At 38.5% G+C, this 21,083-nt stretch overlaps 2 protein-coding genes across 4 annotated transcripts; both read right to left on the bottom strand.

Annotated features, from left to right (window-relative positions):
* Positions 1-399: 399 nt before the first annotated feature.
* Positions 400-6,605, bottom strand: pts (6-pyruvoyltetrahydropterin synthase). Of its 2 annotated transcripts, none has more exons than XM_077503512.1 (6): positions 6,017-6,605; positions 5,081-5,160; positions 4,209-4,231; positions 3,474-3,530; positions 1,837-1,907; positions 400-867 (listed from the first exon to the last, which is right to left on the bottom strand). In XM_077503512.1, exons 1-6 carry the CDS (start codon positions 6,181-6,183, stop codon positions 744-746), a joined length of 522 nt encoding a protein of 173 aa, XP_077359638.1. In that variant the 5' UTR covers positions 6,184-6,605; the 3' UTR covers positions 400-743. The 2 variants fall into 2 exon arrangements, with proteins under 2 accessions (XP_077359638.1, XP_077359639.1); XM_077503513.1 differs by lacking the exon at positions 6,017-6,605 and adding an exon at positions 5,831-6,009.
* A 1,049-nt stretch (positions 6,606-7,654) lies between these two features.
* Positions 7,655-17,827, bottom strand: glp2r (glucagon-like peptide 2 receptor). 2 transcript variants are annotated; one of them, XM_077502748.1, is made up of 13 exons: positions 17,455-17,827; positions 15,821-15,917; positions 15,365-15,469; positions 14,997-15,127; positions 13,860-13,966; positions 11,917-12,073; positions 11,281-11,440; positions 10,897-10,957; positions 10,744-10,810; positions 9,621-9,709; positions 9,123-9,261; positions 9,000-9,041; positions 7,655-8,245 (listed from the first exon to the last, which is right to left on the bottom strand). In XM_077502748.1, exons 1-13 carry the CDS (start codon positions 17,527-17,529, stop codon positions 7,871-7,873), a joined length of 1,605 nt encoding a protein of 534 aa, XP_077358874.1. In that variant the 5' UTR covers positions 17,530-17,827; the 3' UTR covers positions 7,655-7,870. The 2 variants fall into 2 exon arrangements, with proteins under 2 accessions (XP_077358874.1, XP_077358876.1); XM_077502750.1 differs by having other exon boundaries at positions 14,997-15,124.
* Between the last annotated feature and the right edge of the window lie 3,256 nt (positions 17,828-21,083).

Genomic DNA, 21,083 nt, shown 5'->3' with positions numbered 1-21,083 from the left:
TGGTTATTTATCTCGCTTGAAATGAAATCCCAGATTAAAACTGGACTCGAGTTGAGCGCCGAGCATCCTTGATCTGCAGGATGCGAGTGTCAATGCATTGCTCAATGAATAATTATGACGATACTCGAGTCATGATGCGTTTTCTTGTGTCGTGAAAACTTACTTGGGAAAAAGTAAGGAAAAATTATCTCACGTTCAGTTGGGTTTAAAAATCTAAATACCATCACAGATTATGCGACACAGAATGGTCTCAAGCCAACATGTCATTATAATAATGCAGTTTCACATCGTTTGAGAAAAACTAAATTTGGATTTCTAAACGACCGCTTATATCTTTCAGTAATATGCAATGTCAACGCGGGAAGCAGAGACAAGACGATTTAAGAATTTGAAAATAACTTCAGCTCAATGGAGAATTTAATTTAAGAATTTATTTTCAATATCAATACATAAAGATTCTTGTCACACACACAAAAATGTCCACAATCATTGATGAAAATGTATTTTACAGGAAATACGACAGCGAGTATCTCTTTAAATTATCTCAACCCACCTCAAAAACGAGATGGCTGTTAATCTCAAGGGGCTATCCATAAATAAAATTGGAAATTGGTACAAAAGTAGCACAACTTTCACCAATCTAAAAATAGTACCAGCCTCATAAGACACCCGTGTCTAACAAAACTCATTTTGAGTTCACAGTAGGTTGTAAACGACACTTTGACGAGTGCAGACATTCACATCTACTCTCCTCGATATGTGACAATATTTTTATCTGTCTCGTGAATTTTTATTTCATACAGATTGTAAGGTGCAATGGCCTTTGCCATGTTGTCCCATATGTAAACAGCCAGGTTCTCAGTCGTGCTAGGAGACAGAAAAAAAAAAAGAAGGTAGTAAGCAGTAGTAATAATTACAAAAAAATTATCATTCATATCAAACATCTAGGCTGCATCGTCAAGTTTTGATTTAGTCCAGGCAAGACAAAAGTGTCCTTAAAGGAGAAAGTGTTTTTTTCTGACTAGCGGCACATGTAGTAAATCTGAAATAGCATGATTTTGTTAATATGGAACCCAGCGGTAGCAAATACAAGGAAAACACCAGGGGCCCCAACATTGAACCCTGTGGAACACCATACGACAGTGGGACAGTGTGGGACTCAAGACAAATATTTCTGCCTAAAAATATGAAGTCCCTTGAATAAGACGTGAAAACATCAAATAAAAACAGGATGAAAAACAACTTTTAAAATCTACATCTATTTTTAGAACAGCAGGATAAATACATAGTGAACTAGACGTGTTTACTGTTTTAAAAGCACAGACAACACAAAATCCTCCTTTTAAAGCAGGGTGCTAAACATACGGCCCGTGGGCCAGAATCCAATCTGGCCTGTGAGGACAAAAGACAAACTGCAGTTTTTCACTAAAATTAACTGTTGTTGCTCATTTTGTCCACTGACAACCACTTCAATGACATTCTGAAATTTGGCTGTTATTTAGTATTTGATGTAAATAATAATAATAATAATAATGCACTCATTTTTGTTACGAAATTTCAGCTTACTCTGCAGTAATAAATGGAATAATTTCATAATGTATTAATTTGCAGAAAAATTAGAATATTGTCATCTGCTGGTTTTTTTTTTTTACACAACAGCTTATTAGGCCATGGACGTACTGATATGGTCCACTTGAGATCAAATCTTGGCGAAAGTGGCCCAAGAATTAAAATGAGTTTGACACCCCGGCTTTAAAGACACCAATCAATGTATTAAAAAAATAAAATAAAAAAATAAAAAGTAGATTGTGGACAAAGTTGGAGGAAGACACGTACCTGGCAACAGTGGCAAAATACGGGACGTCCTTATCGAGGTTCTTATGATCAAGTGGAATCATGATGACTTCCTGAAAATGGAATTTAATCATTTAAATTTCCATTCTGTTTTTGATCACATATTGTAAATATTTTTATAATGAATGCAACTTTGCTTCATGTTGTCAAAATGGCGTCAGTGTTCAGATAAATCCAGTCAATCACGTTAAGACATGTTGCAAATTATCCTTCGATTCTCAACATTCGCATTGGAATGTCGAACAACGACATATTCTTCGATAAAAATTGGCGTGCAGTTCAGTTAACGTTTTGTTTTTTCTTCCTGCTAGCATCGAGAGCTGTTGTACTTGGCTGGTTTATATTGTAACTGGTAGGGCTGTAACGATATCCAGACATCACGATACGATATTATCACGATATGAAAATGATCACGATATTGTGGGGGAGTTGGCACAATATTGTAAAGAAAAAAATAATAATTAGGTTCCCCTTCATGTGACAATTAGCATAGATAGAAGGGCCAAAACATCCCTAATGAAAATTAAATTGCACTAATAAATTAGCCACTAGAGGGTGCTAGAACTGCACAAACGGAAATCAACATGACTTTTTTTTTTTTAACAAATGTGTTGTATTTAAATATTGTGAACATGACGACGACGATATTGTGGCAGTTTTTATATCACGATATCGCCGTTATCGTTACATTCCTAGTAGCTAGCACTGGCTAGCAGTCAGTGGCTTTGCGTCCCGGAGATAGAGGGCCGGCAAATGGCCCGATTTCATGCCCGAGGAGGCTCCAGCGTCCTCCGGCGCGCTCCAGCGAAAATATCATTTCAAGTGGTCGTCCTACTGGAGTAATCAGCACGAAAACGGGGAAGAATTTCGTTCCTCACTTTCAAGAAAGGACGTAAGAGAAACATCAGTGGCTAGCTGGTTGTCCAAATAGGTCAGTGAACTTTATTGTTGGTTGAAACCTCTTGCGTCTTTTCTGCGATGTCATTTTTTTGATCCCTTCTCCCGGGTTGAGTTTTACATCACGGTCACGAGCCGGTTCCGAATACTGTAAATTCCAACGAATTGGCAAATTGTGATTTTATCATTTCATACACCACGGAACCGGTTACATTACAGTGTGTGCGTATCAACCTGCGTCAGTCCTGAACATTTCCGCTTTAATTTTATACCTACACAGCAGTATAAAATAATATTTAAGATTGAGATTAATAATAAAAATACCCCCAAAATGTGTGACTCAGCATGATTCAGCATGTCATCGCTCGCCAATACATTCTAGTATCTGTCGTGACTAAAATAAGATAAGTATCTCTTTCACAACGTTCGCTTTCGATTTGGTTGCATAAGGCTGGATAGCTGTTGTTGTTTTTTTTAAAGGTTTTATCATTGCTGTTTGTGTATTTTTTTTTAATAGATTTGATGAGGTTAAATTACCACAATGAAAAACTTTATTAAGAATTTTGTCTCAATGGAAAGGTTTATTTGCCATTTGGTTTTGCTTGTGACACAATTGTTTCTTAGTATTTTATCATGGATATCATATCTCAAAGGGCTTAATTTTTTTGACACAATATTTCTAACATTAAAAACCAATTTTTTTGTTATTCTGTTGTTCTTACCTCTATACACCTCTTCAAGTCAGTCAGGTTCATTATCATGCCGGTGATATGATCAATCTACACAGAAACACACATGCACAAAGACAGTTAAATGTACACTGTTCTCTTCAAAAAAAAAAAAAAAAAAATGTCAAGGGTGTAGCAGGTGGGTTCCATGAACTGAGTGGAAAGTGGTCATGTGGGCTGATGGGTACAAACTGGCTCTTTATGTTAAATGTCTTTCCCTGGAATGACTTTGGAGACAACAATGCAAGGATTCATGCAGCTGAAATTGTGAGCATGAGGCATTTTTTTTTTTTTTTTTACACAACAGTGTCCAGATTGTTAACCTCATCGAAAGAATGTCGGACGTGCTAACAAAGACTTCATGCAGTGGTCCAAGCCTCAACATCGTCATTGATGGAAAGTGAGAAAGTAATGCAACTGATGATTTGATGTGATAGTTTTGTCCAAGTCAAAGATAAAAATGGAACAGCAAAAATTTGGGTGCAGGGAAAATGTATTTTATTGCACACTTGCCGCCAAATGTAAATGTGTTTGGACAAATGAGTGGCTCCCAGGCATTAAAATGAACCACAACAAAAAAAAAAAGGAATAAAAGGCAGTAGAGTATTTCCTTCAATGATTTTATGCAAATGTCTGGCTCTGGCATTACATTTGAATGACTGTTAAGACCTTGTATGCTGAAGCACACTGTAATTGAAGGTTAAAAAATAAAATAAAAGTGACACTCACCTTTCCACGCACAGTTATCTCCACTGCGGAAAGAAATACACTGTCGTTAATGATTGGGAAATGTGGACAGTGGACAGCAATGGACTCGATGCACAAATAGCCGTGACGTGTTTCTGGGAAAATCTCAGCTTGTACCGCCTTTTTTCCATTAATAGCCAACGCTGTCGGATTTCCATAGCAACCAATTTTTCAGCAAGGCTTAAGAGAAATGTTACCATGGGGTGACAACAGTAGAGACATTACATCTGCTTCAAAATATTGACGCGGCAGAGATCGGCGGACCCCAGCAGAGAAGAAGAGAAGACTTGGCCGAAGAGGAGGCTACAGACCAGACTTGTTGGTGGTTGCTTTATTGGCCATATTAATTAGCATAGTGTTAAAGCAAGGATCGGACCCTCTTCTTTTTGAGCGGGTTAAGGATTTAGGAGTTTTACATCACATCAACAGTATGTTCCACCGAACCTGAAGGTTGGGTGCATTAATACGTTGAACGCGCAAGTGCTTTGTGCATATACATTTTGTCACATTGTCACAAGTTCCTTTCATCTGCGTAAAACATACAACACAAACCAAATTCCTTGTAGAACAACACAAATGTCTAATAATCAAGCTGAGCAAAGTCAGCCATGATGATATGATTGTGGGGCCTTGTAATCAGCATTTGATGCCATTTGCGCAATCGCATTCAATCACAAGAGAAACTAAAAACAACTATTTGTGCTGAAAATGTTCACATTACTTAGCATCCGCCAAGTATTCAAGTTTACACAGATATGGCATGCAAATGCAGCGAAGACATCGACAAAACAAAAGCACATGATAAGATGCATCAGTATGTTTCTCATTTGAAAAAAAAACAAAAAACAACCAACCTTTGTAGTTGTGTCCATGGCCGTGAGGATTGTTACATTTCCCATACACCTTTATATTATCTTCATCAGTCAGGTGAACACTGCAAAAGGTGATGAGAACCACGGTTAATATATACTGTGTGTACTTGACTTCCTTCCAGTACAAACAGAAAGTCTGAAGCAACAGATTTACAGGTTCTTTCTTCTTTTGCATGTTAGAGTGCCAAAACTGACATAAACAAACTATGTTTTGCTCTCGACAATTAGTTTGTACACCTGGGTCCTTTTTTTTTTTTTTTTTTTTAAATCATTATTACATGTTTGTTTGTGTTTAGAAAGTTTGCCAATGATTATCAACCTTAGAAATACGATAAAGATTAAGACAGTTATGAACGTTTGAAACTCTGACTTAGCAGAAAAAACGGTCACATCTAAAATATCAACCTTCTCAGAAATTTTACACACAGAGCCTACAGTACTCCGAAAGATAGGTCAACTTTCAAACTTTAACTGCCAATAAATAACTCTGGCGAGGCCAGTACCTATGAAATTTTGGTGTAACATTGACCACACAAATCACTTCAGTTTTGCTTCGAAGAGAAAAATCAATTTTATAGGGCAATGGTTGCCAGTAGGCCTCCGGTTTCTCCTAACCCATAAAAGCAGCACAGTGGTCGTCTTTTCGCACACACAAACACAAACATACGCCAGTTTAGAATGTCTGCCGCCAAACAATTGTTGCACCTAAACAATCAAACAGGTCAAACCCACACAGTCATGTGGACAAAGTAGAGATTATCACACAGTTCCTGCTTGCGTAGGCGCTTTCCTCGTTCCTCCCTCCAGCACAGCGGCCACAAGCAAAAATACTCCACATCCGGAGTCGTCGCCGAGCGGCGAAGCTTGCTGAATTCATTTAACATCCTCGAAACCGCTACCGAAAGACAACAAGAATACCTGTGCAAGCGGTGACACGCGCTGAAGCTCTGAACACGGGTGATATATCCGCTCCGCTCCGAGACGCCGTTCATGGCCGATCCAGGCATGTTCGGCAGCCGACTCGAGTGTGGCGAGAGCCCGCATACGCCGCTGTGGACAACCTCCAGCCTCCTCTCGTGACTCATCCAGCGTGACCATTGGTTTCAAACGGGGCGTGCGTAAAACGCTCACATGACGCACACATCCACTGTGATGCCCCTCCAGCCAAACGTAAGAATGTAAATAAAGAAAAGGTCGGTCGCCATTGATGGCAATTACATTTGTCAATGTCAAGCGTGATTGGGTCAGGAGTCTTCAGTGTGCTAGATTTAACCCCTGGGCAGTATCTTATTTTGAAATGACTTGGTCAGAACCATCAAAAAGCCGAAAACCGGTCACAATGATGCCTAATAAGAACTCTTAATACTTTTATCTGCAGCTTTAATTTAAATACTGAGTGGTGTTGGTTCCCAAATAGAGCAGACGATCTTTAGGTCCGTGTACTTTTCGGCCATTCGTTTTTCCTTCTGAAGCAAGGACACGGAAAACAAACCGATTTCCGTTTTGTGTTTTGATGTATATGAACAAATAACGGGAAACGAGTCGTCCCCCGTTTTTGATGAAATAAAAATGAAAATGAAAAACGGGAAACGAGCCCTTATCCGATGTTCTATTATGTATTTATTTAGCACAAATCAGGAAATGAAATGTGGCCGTAAACCGTTTTTCGCAAGCCGGTTTCTCCTTGACCCGGAAGCAGTTCATCTTTCGCGGCGCGTCACTGCTGCTGCTGCAGTTGCAGCTTGCTGCCCCCTAGCGTCTATTTGTGGCTTAAAAAGACATACTAATATAATTTAGAATTGATGCTATTATGATAGCCTACAATTTTCTGGTTATTTTGTTGATTTATCTGTTTGATTTAAAATCTGCTACACTGCGGTAGACAGAGACTATACTGTGAGATTAAATTGCAAGTAAATCTCAATTCTTGATCTATAAAGTAGATGAAAATGTTTGTTGCACACATTCAATCCCCAATATTCACATTTTAAATAACAAATAGCCTACATTGAATTAATTGAACCACTTTTAACCTATTAAGGCCTGAAGCACCTGGCAAAACATGCTTCTAATGTCATGACTCGAGTCATGCAGGAGTAATGTTTGGGTCTGGTCTCATGTCTGGGGTCACGCCTGGGTTAAGTTTGAGTAGAGTTCATGACCGTGCGTCAGAGTTCACGACCCGTTACGTGTCTGTTTTGGTCTTGATGTAACAGCATCCAGTTTCAACTAGTTTTTTCGTCTGTGTGATGTGTGCGATGTCAGGAATCGTTGGTACTGTGTGATGGATGGGTCGACAGCCAACATGAGAATTTCATGTCATACGATGTCTAGCCACGCTCTATGATGAGATTGATAGATTCGCTATATAAGCTGTCTGAGTAGTGTGTGTTGTTTGTCGGGTTATTGTTCACCTGTTCCTGTGCGCAGCATCTCTGAGTTTCTGCCTCTCGATGTGAATAAATAGATCGAATCTTAAACACTCTCAGCACACAACATCTACATTTCAGAGGTGTCCATAAGGGTCCAGATGTATTGGCATCGTGATATTTCTAAATGGTCAACAAAAGCAGTGTGCAATATTGTATTACATGGTAAAATGTGATTCGATAAATGACGTAATTGTTTGTTGTTCACATGTGTAAAAGCAGATACTTTTACACATGACATTTGAGTCATTGAACATTCCTCCGTTCGTAGTGGAAAGTGTCTTTCGATGATTGAAACCGCAGTCTTGATCGTCATCGTCTCTGATAAAGAAGCTAAATGCATTCAGAACTCGCTCTCCTCCAGAATCTCCTCCATGGTCTCCCCGAGCGTGATTTCCCCGTCACTACTGGACAGACTCTTCCTCGTCAGAAAGTCAAGACCAGTTGTGTCACATCCTTTCGCCACCTGACGTTTGTTCTCTCCTTTGCCATGCCGGGCTCCGCCGCTCGCTTGGAGATCCACCTGGAGCAGGTGTGGGCGCACGGTGAAAGTTGAAGTCGCTCCTTCATCGCGGGAGTTTCTTTGTTGGCATTGCGGGCGGTTCTTTTTCGTGCACTTCCACAGGTGCTTGAGCGGCGCGCCCTGAAAACAGCTCCTGAACTGGAAATTGTTGTTGATCAAGAAAATCTGCCAGCGCTTCTTCATCTCAGCTTGTACCTAATCACAGACAAACAGAAAATGATGATTGTATTGGACAGATTGAGAAAAGAAATCCTGTATACGTTTGAAAAGGGACTGCTAACTGTTGCTAACCGCTAGCTATAGAGCTTTGTGGCTGTGATAAAAATGCTTTGGCAAGTAGATCTTGGGCTCAATGTTGTGGAAGACATGTTAACTCTTTTTTTTTTTTTTTTTTTAAGACCACTTGTCGTCATTAGGGTGACAGCTATGACATGCTGTGAGAAGTTGCTAGTAAATTAGCAAGTGGAACTGAGCCAGGGGCCATTCTATGGTCAGAGGTTTTCGAGGTGCTGATCTCGCAGCCTCCAAGATCAAATTAATCATTTAGCACATTTTAGCGCAATTTCATTCCCACATTGATGAAAGAGAAATGCTTTTTGGTCGTGGACATTAGCAGTATCAGTTAGCTTGTTAGTAGCACATTAGCTCTAATATTTAACGAGACATATAGCAGCTAGCTTCTCCTATTCCAATTCAAACAGAAGACGATGATGCCGTCTCTGACCAACTGAAATCTTGTCTAGCTTGCTTTAATTTTGTTGTTAAAATATAATACATTTCAATTATATAATACATGTTCGTAGAGTAGCTTATTTAAAAAGGACATCTAAAAAAAAATAAAGACTCTCTTAGGGGGGCTAGTATTCAATTTAGAGGTGCTCAAGCACCCCCCAAAATGGGCTTGGAGTGTGCCAGTGTGCTGAAATATGGACACGACATCAAAACGTACCTCTCCATTAGCGAAGCAATACAATACGCCAACCAAGAACCCCTGTAAAAGGAAAGTACATTATTAAAAAAAAAGATTGCATTATAGAAACATCGCTAGGTATGCAAACATTATTTTTCTTACCTGAAACGAGCTGATGGTGAGATTGATGAAGTCGCGAGCGTAGCGACTGCTTCCCTCCATGCATTCGTCGACGAGCACAGTGAAGACGACTTCGTGGATTCCCAGGAGAGGAATCAACACCAGCGTTGCCCTGGCTAAACTGGCATTCGTCAAAACATATGACCATGCTTCATTTTGTCGCAAATACCTCATGGGAACTATATGATTTTTTTTTCTTTTCCATTTAAAATGTCATCTGGCTCAGTGGTTGGAAAAGTTATATGAACGTTGCCTCTGGATTGTGTCAATTGAGGTGAGTGAGAAGCAAAAAATGAATGTGGGATACGCTTGAATTAGTCCAATTTCCCTCAGGATCGATAGATAATTTCTTATCCAAATTATCAACGGTATCGTACAGTGCTGTGAATGATGATCATCATTATCAAGGAGTCATGTGCTGCTCAGAGTTTATGTCCTAACTTAACCGAAAGGGTTATAGTTCAACTCCGGGGGAAATACCTGTATCTGTAGTCGGTAAATTTCACCTGATCCGCTTTGAGCTTGGAAAGCAGCAGCAGCAGAATCTTGATGAATATGAAGAAAATGATCTGCAATGTGCATTAAATGTAATGTGAGCAACATTACGAACGTCATAAAATAATTACAGTGGCTGGATTAGCAATCGCATTATTGTATTACAATGCACAAGGGTTCCTTTTTCGAATGACCTCATCCAGACATACAAAGACATTCAATAAAAGAGAACATTTACAAATGCTTTCCCCATTTGGCTTTTGCTTATTCCGTTTTGTTATTGAATGGACTTGAATGCCTCACGTCTAGGAAAAACAAATGCCCCGTCCATAGCAATGGCCTTGGGCGTGGCGAATCGTGTGATTAGGTATCAACTAGTCAGGCTGGGCAGATTAGGGGCGGCCCCCCCCCCCCAAAAAAAAAAACCCCACTTCAGACAGTCTTGACAAGCACGCATTCGTAAAAAAAAAAAAATAAATGGTCAGCCCAAGGCCATTGCTATGGGCGGGGCAATTGTTGTTCCAAGGCGTGAGGCATTCAAGTCCGTTCAATAACAAAACGAAATAAGCAAATGCCAAATGTTAATGTTTTCCTTTATTGATTGTCTTTATATGACTGCTTTTGTAAATGTACTCTTTTATTGGTTGCCTTTATATGTCTGGATTTGTAAATAGTCTCTTTTATTGATTGCCTCCATATGACTACATTTGTAAATGTTCTCCTTTTTTGATTGTCTTTGTTTTTCCTATTAATTTTGGCACTCCGACTAAATGTTCTCTTTTATTGAATGGCTTTGTATGTCTGTATTTGTAAATGTTCTTTTATTGAATGTCTTTATATAGCTGCATTTGTAAGTGCTTTCTTTGATTGATTGATGCTCTCTTTTATTGATTGTGTTTGTATTTCCTATCAATTTGGGCACTCCTGTGACTCCGTACATGAACACCCGAGTATATACAAGCTAATGGGGTGAGACTTTCAATATCCCTACTCATTTGATAGTTTAATTAAAATGACACAGTACAACATGCTGTGTCGTTATTTTCAGTAGTCCGTTCCAAGTCGGGTCGGAGCACATCATAATGTGTGTGGAGGGCCTGACACTTACCAGCACTGACAAAGTGATTGGGCCTTTTATTATCCACCAAAACCATCTGTTCACAATTGACCAGCACCTTCGGAATAAACGATGGAAAAAGTGAAGCATGTTTAATCGTAAAATGATTCATTTCATTCATTAAAGTGAAGCGAGTGCACTTACCCTGTGTTTTCATATACAACCTTAACAACTGTCCATGGTGTCACAAAGAAGACAGGCATTCCTGAAAATACATCATTGTGTCTTACAGTCAAATCTTGTTAGTATTATTTTTTTTAAATGCTGAAATGAGAGCAACAGGAATGTGTGTACCGTATCTTTTGGGAACAAATCAAATTATGCCGCTTGCACCGATTGCATCATACCAACCAGTCCAACAGTTGCTCTTTGTGTTTTTCTTTCATGAAAATGAGAAATGGAAATACCCCAACTAACAGAGCATCATTCTTTCTTCAGTAGAAGTAGTATTATACTAGTAACCGGTCCATTAGTTCTTTATCATTTTTATTCTTAGTACTGTATAAAAAATAAAAAAAAAGGACATACCCCATCCTAACATCATGTAATTCTTCAACAGGCGTCGCTTGGTCAACACGGCAGTAAAGAGCAATGTGTGAAGGAAAATAGCTTCCACCAAAAGCCAGAAATAATTACAGGCCACAAAATACTCCATGGCCACTTTTGAGAATTTGCACATCACTGATATCTGTGAAAGGGAGAAAAAAAGACAATAAAACGAGGATGGTTTAGTCTCACCGTTGAAATACTATTTACAAGACGCGACTAAATCTGAATTCTCTGCTTAAGCGGATGTAAACATACTGATGATCTGCTGCTGATCAAAGTCAGCCAAGGCCTGATTATCCAGTGACTGAAAGATTGTCCGTCCTGATTACCTTACGGTGCAGTGTTGGGGTGATTATTTTCTCACTGTTTGGGTTGACAATTGTAATTACTCACAAAATGACTCCTACGTCAGTCAGTGTTGGTGCTACACCAGATTCCTGGTTTGGGGGGGAGATGGCTCGCAATTGTAGGTGGAAATAGTAGTCAGCCCATATTTGGTAGATTTTGCGCTGTTTGGGGTGAGTCATTTTTTTGGGGGGAAGTGGTTTAACATGATAAAATAAAAAAAATCAGTATGGGTGTACCCCATTTTACGTGTTAATGGGTGATTCTAACCGGAGAACTTGAATATGAAGTCCATCCAGGGTCATCCTTGGGTAGGTTGGAATACATGATGTACAAAACGATTTCTTTCGAAATGACAGCAACGGCTCTCAGGATGAATGAGACGAACAGATTCATGTGAATGTAGTTCCTGGTACAATGGAGCTTCCTGGGAAACAAGAGAAGGGAGAAACTCTCCATTCACTCTTCACATATACATGTGAAATCATTACAGAAGATAAATACTGCTGTTTTGTGAATATTTTACCGAGATTATAGTCATGATCGATCAAAATCAGAAACATTGACTGTCACTTTGTATGTCTGGTGTTTAGAATTGCCGCCCCTCTCACATCAAACTTATTTTTTTCAACTAAATGTCAGAGTCTGGATATCATTTACAGCATAAAGAGAACGGCGTGAGAATTGGAATCGGATACGCTTGGATCGGGCCTCTTTCAAATCGGACTGAAAAATAGATCGGAACCGGTTATCTGCCGACTGTGACGTGACTGCAGCTTAAAAGGACAACGTGAGCCTGACGTCATCGAAAAGCACATGCTCGTTAATGACGCCTCCATGTGAAAGTCAACTGAAAGAAAACCTTCCAGGAAATTAACAAAACACACACAATCCATTAATGGTACATTAGAAATAAGGAAAAAAAAAATTCTGACTGATTTATTTACTGATAGAATCATAGAACATTTGTAACGGCAATTTTCCCAGAACAAATGAAAATAGCTAAAAAAAAAAATTAAAAAAAAGTGCCATTCTTCAAAAAAAGGAAATAAGAATGATTTTTTTGAACTGTAGACCGATATTTCTACTCCCAACAAGATGTTGGAAAAATTGTTTGCGACAAAATTAAATAAATTCATAGACAAGTATAACATTTTAAGTACTGTATTTTCCGCACTATAAGGCGCACCTTCAATGAATGACATATTTTCAAACTTTTTCCATATAAAGTCGCTACAGTAGAGGCTGGGGTTACGTTATGCATCCATTAGATGGTGCTGCGCTAAAGGGAATGTCAACAAAACAGTAAGATAGGTCAGTCAAACTTTATAAATAGATTACGAAGCAGCTTTCTGACAACTCCCAAAATGAATCAACAGCTGTTTTATTATTTTCTCTGAGGGAAAGTATTAGCATTAGCTAGCGATCCAAGATGGCGGGATCTTCTGCGCATGCGCGTCACCGATCGTGCAGGGTCACCGATAGCGTCTTGACAGCGAGACCTGTTGCGGCTCAATATTGATCCGTATATAAGGCGCATGGTCAGATTTTGAAAAAAAATTGAAGGCTTTTAGGTGCGCCTTATCGTGCGGAAAATACGGTAATAGCCAATATGGGTTTCGCTCCAATCACTCAACTACCAAGACATGAATGGAGTTAACTGAAGAAATTTGCACACAGCGTGGATAAAAGTGTTTTAGTAAGTGTTTTTGTGGATTTACAAAAAGCTTTTGACAACTTAGATCATGAAATATTATTGCACAAATTGTTTAAATATGGTATAAGAGGTGTCACACATTAATGGGTTGCCAGTTATTAAAAAAAAATACAAAAGGTTTTGGTTGAATTTAATAATAAGACCATCAAAACACGGTTATGTAACTTGTGGGGCGCCCCAGGGATCAATTCTGGGGCCCGTAATTTTTTCTCATTGATGTGAATGATATTAGAACCATTTCAAAATTGTTCAAATGTAGTTTGTTTGCTGATGACACCATTCTATTTTATGCTGGGAAAAATATTTAAATTGAATTGAAAGTCCACAGAGGAATGTGGGGCCTGCCATCTCGCCAGACATTTCATAAGAAATAAAGTATTGCATGTTTTTGTATTTCAGGAGTTAATTGCAATATGAATCCTAAACCAGCAAAAAATAAAGAAAATAGCAACATTTCCGAGTTGTACATGTGCATTTGTTGAACACGATGACTGACCTGAACATGCCCATGATGAGTGTCGCAAACATGAGGGAAGACAAGGAGAGTGAATAGCCGATGACGGAGACGACCCGCAGGGCGTTCTGCCGAAGCATTTGCTCTTCCTGTTCATGGGAATACAGAAGACAGTAACGCTTTTGTGGTTGGATCAGGGGGACGTCGTTGATACTTGTCAACTGCGGGCATGTGAAGCCCCTTGAGACTTGTGAGCGATATAAAAACAACTTGACTTGACAAATGAACACAGTACAGGCTCCGCATTTTGCCTTTATTTGAAATCAAATGTTTTCGTCGATGACTTCATTCTGTGTTACGGGTTAGTCGTGAGGAATGATGGATCTGGAAACAAAATTCTTTGGACATTTTGGACTGTAAATTCATTACAAAAATAAAAATACAAAGAAAGCACAATGTCAAGAGATCATTTGAGAATGGAGAAAAACTGACCCGATCAGCCAATCAGAGATTCTGTTTGAATGGTTGCTAATATTTGCAGAATTCCAAACAAGTCATTTCTATGAAACATTAGTTTGAAAATATGTCAGTATTCACAGATTCATTTACAGTTGCTTTAACACTTGGGCTGGGTGTCGATTCTAATTTCCTCAATTTGACTTCGATTCAATTTCGATTTTTATTTTTTTTTTCCCCCATTTTGATTCACTTTCACTTCAACCCGATATTAATTATGGAACATCAATTCTTCTTAAATGTCAAGCACATGATAAAGACTCCACAAACATTAAATTCCAACGTGAATTTTAACACGTATTATTATACAAGATTATTTTCAGAAGTCTAATTCAGTAATTGTAAATATAAATTAAAAGTGCAATAAATCAGGTCTTTTATAAATGTAAGCAAATCATTTTCAATTCATTTGAATAGTAATTTCAAGAAAACTTAAGATTTTTTTTTTTTAAATGGCCTTCAAACTGTATTTTCTTGGCCATTTGTGGGAAAATAGGTTAAAAGGGTTAGAGTTAGAAATTCAATATTGATTTATCCGAATGATTAAATCCAGCCCTATCTACGTTACAAAAACAAAAAAGATGAATGTGAACAAGATGGTACAAACAAACAAACAGAGTCTAAAAAGTCCGGTCCATCCATTCCACCTGAATCCTTCCTCACCTTGTCTTGAAAAAAATGCTCTCCCTGACATTCGGAATCGTCTCTCCAAGGCTCTGAAGAATTTTCCTTCTGCCGCCATCTTCCGTTTTCCAAGCATTCCCTGTGTGCCTTCCTCGAAATGTCTGCAGCTGCTTGAAATTCACACGCAAATTAGCTTTGCGGATTAAAGTCACCGAAACGATGTGCAGCCGTTCGTTTGATAGTAGAATTTTCTTAGATGCATTTACAGTGATGTGGAAAGAGTCCTTACCAGCATAATAATGTATTTAATATTTTGTCATTATTTCTCAGGCTCTTTGTTATTATTGTTAGACACCAACGCTATAGCTGTTTGTTGTGAAAGGCAAAACAAAACAAAAAAACATTACCCACGCTGATCCACGGTAAATAAGGAGGACAGCGGACGGACACGTTCCCGGGCGGCGAATGTGGCCAGCACACAAACGTGTCAAAAGTTCCCTTACAGTAGATTCCTGAAAAGCAGCAATAGTTGAATTTTTTTCACACAGGTCATAGGTCAACACATGTAATATTGCTCAGACAATGGAACCAATAAAATTGATGATAGAATTAGAATTATACAAAGCTTCAACTTCACAGCAGTGAACCGAACAACTTTACACTTTGACCTCCTCCTGCATGGACTCCAGAAAATTAGTATCAAACTTCTTATCACATGTTTTTGGCGCTGAACTTTGACAACCAAAAGAACTCCCAGAACCTCAAAGTTCCTGGGCTTGTCGGTGGAAAAACAGCTAACGTTCGAGGTTCCGTTGTCCGAAGTACAGCGCATTGAATTTTATTTTATTTTTTCTCAATCTTACCAGTTTTGGGGCGTGCGCTTGATGTGAGAGTTCTATTGCAGCCCTCCCAGTAGTCTGCGCGCTCCGCTATCAGACTTTCAAGCACCGAGCAGGTCATCTTCCATGCAGTCAGGAAAAAAAAAAGAAGAAAAAAACAAGTTAAATAGAGAATTCCGTTCATTGCATTCAATTCAGGGCCATTTCTGGAGAAAACATGAATTTACATAAAACGGCCAACCCTCAATTTGGAGTCTTCAATTAACACCAAATTACATGCCTGTTTTTTTGTTTTTTTTGTGTGTTTTTTTTTGGAATGTGGAAGGAAGTCAGTGGACAAAACCCACCAACCACAAGGGGGCGTATTCCAACCTGGGACTTCTCAACAGTGAGACAGAATGCCTTATACTGTATACAGTATATATGAAAATAATTTGAATAATTATTAACCTTGTATAATCTTATTATAACCCAAAGTACAAACAATTCGGAAACCGTGTAAATAATTCATGTTGAAAGGCGTACATGCACTGTACTGTATTTCTGCCCCTATAAGGAGAAACTATCCATGGGAAGACATATTTAGTCGATTGCAATTTATTTTTAGCTCCATTTTGAACACACAATAAAAACTTTTACAGGAGATTGAGCACGACACATATTATTTGCCGTCCCTTGATTGCGTGTTTCTCACCTTCACTTCTATATTGACTTACCCACTTTTTGTTTTTATCGTGACTAAAAATGTTGCATGCTTCGTCTAACTGATGGATATCAGATTTAAAAGTAAGAAGAAAAAAATCATTGAACTGGACTCATTAGCAATGGTTGTTTCCTTTCGTTACTGCAATGCACACCTTTGATAAGTCAAATAAAATGCATCAATAAAGCACATGTCACCTATTTACAACACAGCCCCCCCAAAAAAATAACATAGCATAGCAGTAAATGATTTATAAAGTTTCATGCACTTTTGCACGGTTCTCATCGTGTCATGTATGTTTCTTGGTATTTGGAGACACCTAGTGGCAACTTGTTCGTTGCTCTGCACAACTTTGATTATTATTATTATTTTATTTTATTTTTTTAACCAATGAATGGACATCACTAAAGAATGATACATACTGAATCATTTCAAGTGAAAACCATATATTTCAATAAATACCATTTAAAGTGCACAAACTGTAAATTTTCGTTTCATACCAAAATAAGCAAGTAGGTGAACACCACAAATCTTTTGTTACTTTTTTTTTTTTTTTTGGCTCATCCACCAGCAGTGCCATGAAGATTTTCCACTTCACTCAACAAACTGGAGACATTTCAGTTCACTGAGGATCAATTTATCTTCGTGCACTTCACACACAACAGTTATGCAAAGACGGGCACTCCCCGTTTTTTAAACACTGCGATTGTTTTCCTTTGGGTCTAAACAAACTGAACACACATTTTCCTTTCTTAATAAAAGCTGAGAGTAAATTCACTCCCAACTCGGTTATTTTCCTCTTTCAGGCTCATTCGGAATTCCAAGCACAAAGTACAAGATTTGGTTTCTTCGTGAGCATCGCATATATAATATATATATATATATATATATATATATATATGTTTTTAAATCTGACATTGGATTACTATATTTGACTGACTATATTTTCACTTACCTGATGGTTGGAGATGATCAAAAAGAGCAAAGTTGCCAAGGTGGTCGTGTCCAGGATGGACAGCGGGGACGACATCGCTAAGACGTGTTTACATTCAGAATGACCGTTACTTCATTTTTCTTCATCTCCTTGAAATGTCAGCATTATTTTTTTATTTTTTATTTGGTTTTAACCACACAGGTGCACACAGTTGTGATGTTGTGCCACTTTGCATGGTGCTGAATGAAGATTCATTGGATGCATTGAAATATTTTTGCACAAGTCCACCCTTCCTTGAGATTTTTTTCCCCAAATGATTCTGATGATTCCAAATCCGATTCCTGTTGGTCTCAAAGTTCATCTGAGCAGGAAAAAGTACAACTCCATGTCCATAATCCCGTCTCATGTGCTGCCCATAGTTGGAGTTGACGTGTCTGAAGATCCCAGCAAGCAGATGGCCTCTCCCACCCGGTCCTCCTCCGACCAGCCAATCAAGAAAAAGGCTCAGCAACTAACCTTGTTTGCTCCGTAAGGAGCAAATACAAACGCGCGAATATGCTCGGCTCACAGTAGGCCCGAACAGAGACATATTTCAATGATAAAAGCACACCTGCAACTGAAGAAAAGAGTGCTGTCAGCCCTCCCTTCCCACACAGTCAAAGATTTGTGACATAATGGGGAGCCAATGGAAGCGAACAACACCACGAAAGCCAAACACAAGGCAGATGCACAGTTTCTGCTGCAAACTACGCGCAGTGAATCAAACTGTTCAAAAGTTTGTAAGCAAGAAAGAGTGTTGACTCTGCGTTAGGTTCCTGCAGATGCAGCACTTGGGGCCTTCGTTCTAATATATCTTTAATGCAGCGTATATCAAATCAATTGTCCATTAAAGAACAATAAATGCAGTTACCTCAATCTGTTATGCAACACCAGCTCACTTTCAAATTTCACCATAAGAAATAATACATGCTGAAGTTATTTGGTGCCCAACTCAAGCTTTAGCCACAAAACCTTCATTTGAGCGAAAGGCAAATGTTGAAATGAACATTTTAATATTCTGTTTTACAGTGAGATGAAGAACAACCGACTGTTCTGTCAGATAAAAACAGTACTAATAGTTGGCATGGCTGTATATGCCTTTTTTTTTTCTTTTTCTTTTTTTTTTATTATTTATTTCTTTTTTTATTGGCCTGTGGGTCAGTTATAGTCGAACTCTACCCAACAACCAGTGGCTTAAAAAAAAATATGAACTGCTTGATTTTAACAAAGTTTTTAAAAAGTTAAGTGTACTTTCTCTTCTTTCAACATAACTGTTATGAAGATGTTACAAGAAATTCACAAATAACCATAAATGAAGGAGGTGAAAGTGGAGTGAAAGTTGAGAGGCAACATGAAGATGCCTCACGTCGTCGACGTCCGAGCACGAGTTGATCCACGCAGCTGCAAGTGTTTTCCATCTTCTCCAAATGCTTCGGGAAATGTTGAGCAGACGCTACGCGGATGCGTAAACAGTTTGGCTCTCACATGCCTGCAGGTATGTCCTCCTTCATTTTTTTTTCCTGATGAAGAGAGGAAATATACCCTAACCCTAACCCTAAAAAAAAAAAAAAAAAAAAAAAGCAATCACATATTAAACATTCCCAGAATTCCCAAACAAGTGGACATCCTGGTGGTTTTCTGGGTGGAAATAGTTTTTTTTAATATTATTATTATTATAGTCTATAGTTATTTTTTATTTTATTTGACTTTTTTTTTTTTTTTTTTCATTTTCAGAGCAAGTCCGTTGTTGTGTTTTTTTTATTTTATTTTCGAAAATTCTTTTTATTAGCTTTAGTAATACTTTATTATTTATGGAGTTTTTAGGCAAAGCAAGTTTATTTGTATTGCACATTTCACACACAATGTGCTTCACACAAGGAAAGACATCGAAAAGCATAAACAAACACAGTCATTAACATTTAATGAGTGGGGGATAAGAAAAAAAATAGATAGAAAAATAAATTGTCAAGAAATGTTCAACCTTCCTTTTTTATCTATAGCCATATTTACAGTAATATTGAACTAAATGCATTTAAAACGAAGCCCTAAAAGCTCACATTTATTGAGAAAAAGAAATCAAAGGACATTTTCAATATAAGTAGTTATTGTTAGTTCTATACCATTTTTTATTCAGACCGATTCATACGAGTAAGAAGGCACTCAACTCGAGGAGTTACCGATACAACTTGTATTTTTCATAGCTAAAAATGTCCTAGTTAATAAAAAACACCTATATAATGTCAATATAGTATTTTTCCTTAAAATTTGATGACATAAAATTCTGCTCCAAAATGATGTCCATTGCTGGTATTGGCCACCGTCGGGATCAGCGTACCTTGAAATAAGTTCTCAGTTTATCGGTACTCGTCCGTTCCTACAACGAAGCGAATCCTTCGTAATCTGTTTATTTCTGCATTTTGTCATTTACATAAGCGCCCCCGTCACCGAGTTGCTCTGCAAACAATTATGTCTATTTTGTGACTATGCAGGTAATCCTTCGTAATACTTTTTTCCTGCAACCGTATCTGTGTATTATACATCACGTACAAAGCATGTGAGCGTTGACATTCTTTGTTGAGCAGAGTGATGAGAGGCGCGCTTGTTGGTGTTTAATGGCAGCTCTCGGTTGGAAAAACAAACAGGCGGCGGGAGCGAACACAGCCCAGGGCCGATGGACGCTCAGGAACATTTCGCCTGGGTCAACACCGCCGTGCACAAAAGCGCCGCGTTGCTCGGTCGCCAAACAACAGCATCAGCACGACGTCCAGGTTGGGGTACGACCCTGAGGGCCAAAAGAATTCAATCACTGGCCACACGCTAAAGACACCAATAAGTCAGGGGCATTTAGTCACCTAGTAAGGTAGAATTGAACCAATAACTTACTATCAAATCAATATAATATATACAATATGTAACAGTCTTATATTTGTATTTATTTCTATGTCTTTTATTGTGGTGCTACACAAACAAATGAGCATCGGTTCACTTTTTTTTTCCTTTTATTGTGTAACACCAGATGCGGCCGTGTTGATATGGATCCAAACAAAGGTGCGCCTTCTTAATAACACGACTGGTGCGATGATGAGCAAGACTATATTAGGAGCAAGTAGAGTAAAACGTGTCGCTGCCCAGTCCAGCTTGGGGTTTGCGAGATGTTTGAAAATGAAATATCAACCAGTGAAACTGTAACGAGATGAAGTTACATTCATTTGCAACTTCTCATCTTTATCGTGAAGAACGGCGCATGTGTTCAACCTGCTGAGAATCATTGGAATTCCCTTAGTTACTATTTGACCCAATTACTGTTTAGTTTGGGGGCTTCATCATGGAGGCGTTCAGCACATAAGAGCAGTGTGAAAGTGGAAAACAAACACATTTCCTTGACACAGGTATCCATGACATCATATTTCCTCGCCTGACTCAATGACAACACAGCCAGTGTAAATACACACTTTGTTTGGAACAAAGACCGCTGCGACGTGGTTCAGATGATTAAACATAAGATGTGTCACGTTTAAGCAGCCTGTTAAGTTTCAGTTCGGTGGAGTTGGGATTTTGTTTAGTTTTGAGGTGTTTGTCATCTTTTGACCGTTTTGTCTCCCCTAGTCTCG

Source organism: Festucalex cinctus, chromosome 17 (assembly GCF_051991245.1).
Source record: "Festucalex cinctus isolate MCC-2025b chromosome 17, RoL_Fcin_1.0, whole genome shotgun sequence".
NCBI lineage: Eukaryota > Metazoa > Chordata > Actinopteri > Syngnathiformes > Syngnathidae > Festucalex > Festucalex cinctus.
This window is presented reverse-complemented; position numbering and strand designations above follow the sequence as displayed.